At 41.0% G+C, this 7,842-nt stretch overlaps 1 protein-coding gene across 1 annotated transcript; it reads right to left on the reverse strand.

Moving 5' to 3' along the window:
* Positions 1–952: 952 nt before the first annotated feature.
* Positions 953–2,630, reverse strand: LOC148935127 (uncharacterized). Its single transcript, XM_089082648.1, has 5 exons — positions 1,941–2,630; positions 1,726–1,869; positions 1,522–1,642; positions 1,275–1,453; positions 953–1,198 (listed from the first exon to the last, which is right to left on the reverse strand). The coding sequence occupies exons 1-5, from the start codon at positions 2,142–2,144 to the stop codon at positions 1,100–1,102; spliced, it is 747 nt and encodes a 248-aa protein (XP_088938774.1). The 5' UTR covers positions 2,145–2,630; the 3' UTR covers positions 953–1,099.
* Between the last annotated feature and the right edge of the window lie 5,212 nt (positions 2,631–7,842).

Genomic DNA, 7,842 nt, shown 5'->3' on the forward strand with positions numbered 1-7,842 from the left:
GTACGTGATTCTCTTTCCTGCGCCAAAAAAGGAAGGTGAAGGATCCCCATCTCACTCTACGCTTCCCGAAAAGTACTTCGCGAGGAGCCGCATATATCGCGACCAGCTAATCTAAAAATACTGAAGTCGACCTTTCCCGTGGCAAGAGTGATGGTCCCGGACGACTGCTAAATCAACGGCGAGATTGAGATGCAAATGCAGTCTCATGCGTTCTGCGAGATAGGGGAAGGGTGCGCCACGGAGAGAGAAGAGATGGGATAGCGGGGGCGCGGGAAGAAAGAAGATGCGAAGTCGGGGACGACGCTGCGAGAGATGAGAAGAGCTGCGGAGAGTCGAAGAAAATGCAGATGAAAGAGAAAGAAAAAGAGAGAGAGAGAGAGAGAGAGAGAGAGAGAGAAAGAGAAAGAGAGAGGAGAAAAAAAATGATGTCGCATGCGATAACTGTGCAATTCGTGCAATTAACATTTATAATGTTTTCCATCCGGCGGCGTTGACAGAGCAGGCAAATGATCGTGCGTATAAAACACGGAATTTAACGCCGATAATTCAACCCGGCCATGATTGCGCACCGCCCTCGTCCTCTTCGCTCCCTCTGTCCCAACCCTCTTTTTCGTTACGTTAGTGAAATAACTTTATTGAATTTTGCGCGTTCCAATCTCTCTAATAATTCATGCGCGATCGTGCAACCTGGCCACCGGAACCAGCCGATATCGCTGATATCATCTCGATCTGTCGCAGTATGCCTGTGTGCGTATTTACGTGTGCGCACGCATGTCCACGGGACATTCGTATCACGCGAAAAATGGAAATAAATCGTGCGATATCTATGTCATCAGTGTCATGATCCTTTCTATATCGATTAGAAAGATATCGTGTATGAAATAAATTGGTTTTGATATTTTATGATAATAAATGTATTGTTACAAGTGCGATATCGATGCGTTGTTTAAAGAAAAAAATATAATAGTATACAGATAATCTAACACATAATTATATAAATGCATGAAAGACAATATATATGTAATCAACGGTAAAACAAATTTACAAGGATAAACATTGATACCTTTTTCAAATGTTCTAATCAAGAATGGAACGTTTATCATGTTTTATCTGACGTACTCTGGAATTCGGTTAATGGAAGGTTGTCTGACTTTTTATCTCCTACTGGCGACCACTTGCAGCGTATTTTCTTATCTTCCTATTGAAAAGAAATAAATTTATACTGCTAAGATTTTTTTTCTCATAATCGATATAAAATCAATGCAAAAACGCACAGAACTTGTTACGACCCCACGATCGTCAATTTTGCATATTTCATATTTAAAAAGAATAGTATGTTCATTATCTCCTATGTACAGTGTTCTTTCATTTAAATCTCTAACAATACGGAGTTCAAATATTTTTGTAACAACCACGTTCGTTATCAATCCTATCCATTTGGTAGCTAACAAATCTAAAAGTTACAAATGTATAAACTGTTAAATATTGTTAAATATCAATTAAGTAATGTGAATGTTTTACTTTCGTGGGCTGCGCGATTTATCTTCAAATTTCCTTGAGTTACCATATCATCTGCTTTACTTAGAAAATAATAACTACGACCTGTAAAACTTAACAGATTTTTTCCTCTCTCAATAATTATCTGCAAACATATTTAAATGTATCCGGAAAATATGATCGATTATTCTATGTTTTTAATCAATTTATAATGTTATTAATATTCACCCGAAAATCGATTTTATCGCCAGACGTCCGCACGCAATGAAATTCTTTATCGAGCCATTTATTGGAACTTATGTCGTTTGTTGCCGCAAAATTATGAATCGGTCCAAGTATCTTCAAAATTGGCACAAAACGGAAACATGTTATCTGTTACACGAAAAATAACAAGAATTTGAGAAAAATGTCAAAGTAATGACAATATAATTGCAATATATTACCTGTCTGCTGATTGGCACAAAAATATGTCCAATTTTATACGCATTTGTGTCAAAGCAATTTGGTATCGGCGTATAATCGGATGCTCCAATTTCTTGAGCTACTATAGGCCCAATAATATTCCAGGAATAAATAATATTTAGATTTTTAGGAATACAAATTCGTCGTTTCTTTTTGACAACTAGCATACGCGCCTCATCATGCATTTTGATATTAATTATCTTTTTTTATTATAATCGGTTCGCGTTCAGAAAATATCTTAATCTTAAAGTCAAATGTTTGTTGAATTGTGACAAATATCACACATATCGAGAATAATCGATAAATCGATAAAATGCCAACTTCTCTTTTTATAAAAATTTATAAAGTTAATTATTTTTAATAATCGCGTCTTCGATTTTAATTTACAAAGATTCTTCCTTTTAAATTGTCAAAAAGTATTCGCTGTACCGCACGAAAGAAAAGTCGGCCGAAGAATTCATGGAGACACCGACGAGTTCCAAATCGAATCGAGCGACATTGCTGAGGCCGATCGATCACAAAACTCGTTCTTTTGGTCGGCGCAAGTACATCGGCCCAGTCATTTGTAATCATTAGCGGTATGATACCGTTGGCACCGACATCTTATTATGTCATTTCGTTTCGTATTCTCTTCTTTCTCGCTGCAGTACGTCACCGACGTAGATACTTTGGCACTGTTGCTGTAAACGTAAAAGTATTTCGACCATTATTTATCGCAGACGAAATATTGAATTAACTTTTATTCAGCGCGAATAATTGAAGCGGAACGTGTGAATAATCGCTTTAATTATCCAGTTATACGAATATCGCGTATATATCTTCTTTTATTACGTTCACGAAATTTTTTTTTAAGTATGCAATATATAATAATATATTCGATCTAGAATCCAGTCATAAATAAATGACTGACTCTTACACCGCAGAAAAGCTTAGGAGAAAGTGCAAATCTTAGGATGCTATTCACCAGGTTGGTACCGATGCGACTGATTTCCGCAACGCAATCTTCGTAATAAAGTGCATTACAGTATTGTATCCGCGTAACGATATTTAATTCATGGAATGCGATAAACTCGCTGATATGTGAATCCACGGCGTTCAGACGCGAGCGTGAAATTAGTGTCGTGAAGCAGCCTGTTTTGCAATTTACACGTTTCGCACAGATAGCTGCAATTAAAAAAATCGATTGTAGAAACACTCGCGTTGCACTCGCCGTGACCTTGAGCATAATATAAGCAGAGATTTATGAAGAGAGATGTCGCGATCCATTGTGTTCGTGGAAAAATTTGCATGCTCGCGTGTAGCTCGCCGATTAGTGAATTTTTAAAATTATTATTATTCAATTTTTTTAAATAATCGCTTTGTGGCCTCTCCGCTATGAAAGGCAGTGAAGATTGTCGAAGTTTATGTAATTTTGAATGACCGTGAAAAAAATGACCGTTGCGAATGCGCGTAAAGATCGACGTCTCTCGACCGTCGTGGTAAATTTGTGATTATGATTAAGTAATCGCGATGCATCATCGGTAGCGGTGACGCGGTAGCACCGACAACGAGCGAGGCGAGTCCCGAGGTGAGCCTTAAATTTTCAGGCCGGCAAATTGAAACGGCCCCGGGCCGCATCTCGATATTGCTTATGGTACAAATTTAATAAGGCGCCCGCTGGGGCCACCAGTTACCATGCTAATATCATCCGCCATCGGCCGCGCACAGCTTCTCCACCTGACGCCAGGACGAAAGAGCGAAGAAAAAGATGAAGGTTGGAAAAAAGGGACAACGCGGGGAGCGAATAGCGGGGCGACGTTTCGTTGCGGAGGAAAGGGCGACCCGACGGCGACGGCGAGGATGAGTGCGACGGATGTGGACGATGAGGGGCGCAGGGCGACTCGTAACCCGTAATATTATGGCACTGCCCACCGCGAGAGGGGCCTTAAAGGGCCGTCGTGCCGGGGTCTTTAGTGCCAAATTGGTTATGCGAACGCTTTACGACACGGCGCGCCGATATTAACCGAATGAATTACATAAATTATCTTCAGCGTTACCTCGAGAATGACGACGACGACTGCGCCGAGAAACGCTCCGGCGAACTTTCATGCGTACGTCCGCGCGTTCCGCACAGATTCCAGCGCTTCAATTGGAGTTGCAGAGAATGATGCCTCTCGGAGAATAGCTCTTCGTCTGAAGAACAAAGCGGTGCACTTACAGTCGCGAAATTAAAGATATTTTCATATATATTTGTGTTGTTTTAAACGATTTAGTTATGCAGAATTTCGCGCATAATTTTATGTGCAATCTAAAAGTTTGTATTATCCCTTCTCTTATCTTTTGATGTTCTAATTCGTCACTATAATTGTATTAAATGCTTGAAATGTAGAAAAGCTAACTTCTCCCTACGCAAATCATCCTTATTTCAGACTCGATGCATGTTACTCTGAAAAGTTACGGATTCCTGCACTGAAATTCCGCAGGGCTCATCATTCACTGATGCGGCATACCGCTCGCGAGCATAACGAGGTTAGTGTCCGCACATCACATGCGGTCCGGTCTCATCCCCCGTCATTTTATCATCCGACTGACTCTTGCGGGGTACCTACCGCACTCGGGACGCGTCTCTCGACGGGCAGCAGCGCAGTAATCTCGCGTGCGTCCCTCGTCATTCGTCCGTACCAAATAAGACGAGATAAAGCGGGCGTGGGGCGAAGGAGGCTCCTTGCAGAGAGACGGAATCAAGTAGGGACATTTTTATCAGTCGTCAAGTCCACCGCGGGAGGTCCCCCGTTTGCGTGTGCACGTGCCTGCGTATTCCATCGAAAATTTCTTAAAGGTCGCACCGAAGGGAACCTCGTTCTTCCAGGTTACGCTCTCGGCAGGTTCGGCGGTTTAAAGTGGAGGTACACGAATGATGGAAGTAAGGCGGTAACAACGGTCGTTAGATGAAAAATTCAACAGCCGTCTGGGATGTGGAGGGGTGGAAGAATTGGTTGCTGCATAGGAAGGTGTAAGATAAGACGAAGATGCGGGTCGCCTAACGCGGTTTGCAGGTGAAGCGACACAAGGGCCGTTGCCACCGCAAGGTGCGTTAGTACGTGCCAAACAATTCCATGAGGAACTTACGTCAGTTACGATTAATACTCGAGTTTATAACACGAATATTAAATTTCGATAAGATTATGTAATTAAAATATCGAATTTTTACGAAAAAAAAAAATCTCAATTTATATAATAAGAAGGAAAATTATAAAGATTAATAAATTACTTTAGTTCTAATTTATCACGAGATAAATTCAAATCAATCACAAATTTAAGAATTAGATATTAGATTGATCTAATTGTTAAAAATATTTTGTGACGTTCGCTTTGCTGTTTAAACGCAAAATTTAAAAATTCCAACAATTCAAAATGGAATTGTGTTGATCTACGGGATCTTATCTCTCATCCCGACTTGCGCGCGGCGCGAACAGTTTCTCCTTCTAGGTAAACCAGCGTGAGATTTAATGCAGATCTCAACGAGTATCCCTGTTCTTCGACGTATCCCTGAGGGTCTTCCTCCTATTTCCGTGTCGCTCTCGCGTAGCGGCGCGTACGAGATGCCGCACCGCGAGAGCGTCGGACGGCACGGCGCGGCATACAGCCGGAGAATTAGCATACGAGGCTGGAATCGAACGAGGTACCCCCGATGTCTCCATCGCTCGTGAAATGGATACCCCATCCCATCGCGTTCTCCTTTCAGGATTGGTTTATGCCCCAGCGAGACTTACGGCCGGGCCGTGCCTCAATCGCCGCTCGGGAAGCCAGCCAGCCAGCCAGCCCGCGGACCCGCCTCACCTCACCTCGTGTGGGTGTTTTACGTGATATTATTGACTCCGTCTTGCTCTTTGTTGCTCCCCACGGTCCTCCGACGAGCGAAACGTCCGGATGCCGCTGCGACGTAACGCGCCGCGAATGGAAAGCGATTTATTCGACGATGTTTCTTTATAGAGTGTCAAAGTGTGCCGATAAAATTCATTATTATATTTTTTATTTCAATGACTTTTATGCGCAATGAAAACAGATGCGCGAGATAATATTAATTATTTGTAAACAATTTTTAAGCCAAACATGTTCTACGCTTCATTTACATAAATTGCAAAAATTAAATAAAAAAAGTTTTTATTAAATTGATTTTTTTATAGAAACTTAACGTAAAAAATACAAGTTTAAATATAATCTTTTACTTAAGCAAAGTTAGAATCATGAGATAATCCTAATACGCTATGCGCGCTGCGTGCGTACTTATAGAATACCTCGCTTATCTTGTGTTGAAGTCTCTTAGCGTTCCTGCGTACTCAACATTGAAATCTCTACCAAGAGATGCGATCAATGCGTACTGGGCTTGCGCCGATAATTCTATCGTGCAAGCGCGTTATCTGCACGGAATGTAATCAACGATGGGCATACGGAGCACCACGATAGAGCACCACGAAGAAAGTTCTAGTGACAGAGAGATACGATGCCGTAACGAGCTAGCACGATGAAGACGAACGGCAGAGAAACGAGACGGAAGAAGGAAGAGAGGCTACCGGTTGGTGAGTTACGTTTCTCGCGCGAGTGTTCGCCAATTATCTCCGGACGGGTAGCCGACTCTAATTGGACTTTACGCCGGTGGGTGGGATCAGAAATGGCGATTGCGAAAAAAAAGAAGCGGCTCGTAACCCGCACACTGCGGGCGTACACAGGACTCGACTCACTGTCATATCTGACACGATGCCGATAATTGGTCGAAAGCCGAAACGATTTGCTCCATTAAATCGCACGGCATGAACTGCTCGGAACTCTATGGTCCAATCTACTCACTCGCTCGAGGTGTCTGGCGGGTTACAACGATCGACGTGTTGGTTTATTGCACATCCTGGTCTTGGATAGATGAACGTGATGGAACTCAAATTCACTTTTCCGACATGTAGATTCATTTATAGTTGTAGCCGGCAAGTTATATTATCGTGACGACGTATTTGCGAACTTTTATGATAGGTTGTGATGATTTTCAAATGGTCACGCTTGCCAATATTCTCATACAGCATTTCTCAACTAATTGCCTTTTTCTCTCATCATATGAATATTATAATTATTATCAAATTTATAATTATTATCATAATTATAATTATTATCAAAATTATTATCAAATTTTTATAATTATTACCAAAATCATTAAAATTGCAAATCAAATAGAACTGAAAGTATATATATATATATATATATATACACTATGTAACTTGTAAATGCATAGAAGTGTTTACAGAACTATTTACAATATTTGCAAAGAATGCAGCATGAAAATTCTTGCACTTCATTCCCATTATCTTTAGCTTATCCTCATCTTTCCTAATGTTCCCGACTTTTACGATTGTTCCGTCTCCGATTATACTTCATGGATATAACGCCCCATGAAACCTTTGCGGAAATAGCTGCTAGCATTTAGCGCAAATAGACTCGTTTAGACACTTCTAGTCGACGAGCGCGCGACGCCGTAAGATTACGGGCAGAAAATGCGAGGTGGATTGCGGCACGCAACAGGAAAGATAATTAGACACGCGTTTATACCGCTGCTACCGGTGCACGTGCTACGAAATTAATGCCACGCTCGCAATCCGCAAATAGTCTGAATAGCTAGCGGATGTTTCTGTTATCATTGTCAGCGAAGGTACGATATTATCTATTTTCCGATTGTTTTAAATTAAATAAAATGCACGCGATATATATTTTGTGTATTTCTTGTAATAAAATAATAATTTTTTTATATAACTAATAAGACTTATAAATGTAACTTCAATTATATAAATCTAATTGATTTCTCTCTCTCTTCTCTCTCTCTCTCTCTCTCTCTCTCTCTCTCTCTCTCTCTCTCTCTCT

Source organism: Pogonomyrmex barbatus, unplaced genomic scaffold (assembly GCF_055798465.1).
Source record: "Pogonomyrmex barbatus isolate J1 unplaced genomic scaffold, ASM5579846v1 scaffold6, whole genome shotgun sequence".
Taxonomy (NCBI): Eukaryota; Metazoa; Arthropoda; class Insecta; order Hymenoptera; family Formicidae; genus Pogonomyrmex; species Pogonomyrmex barbatus.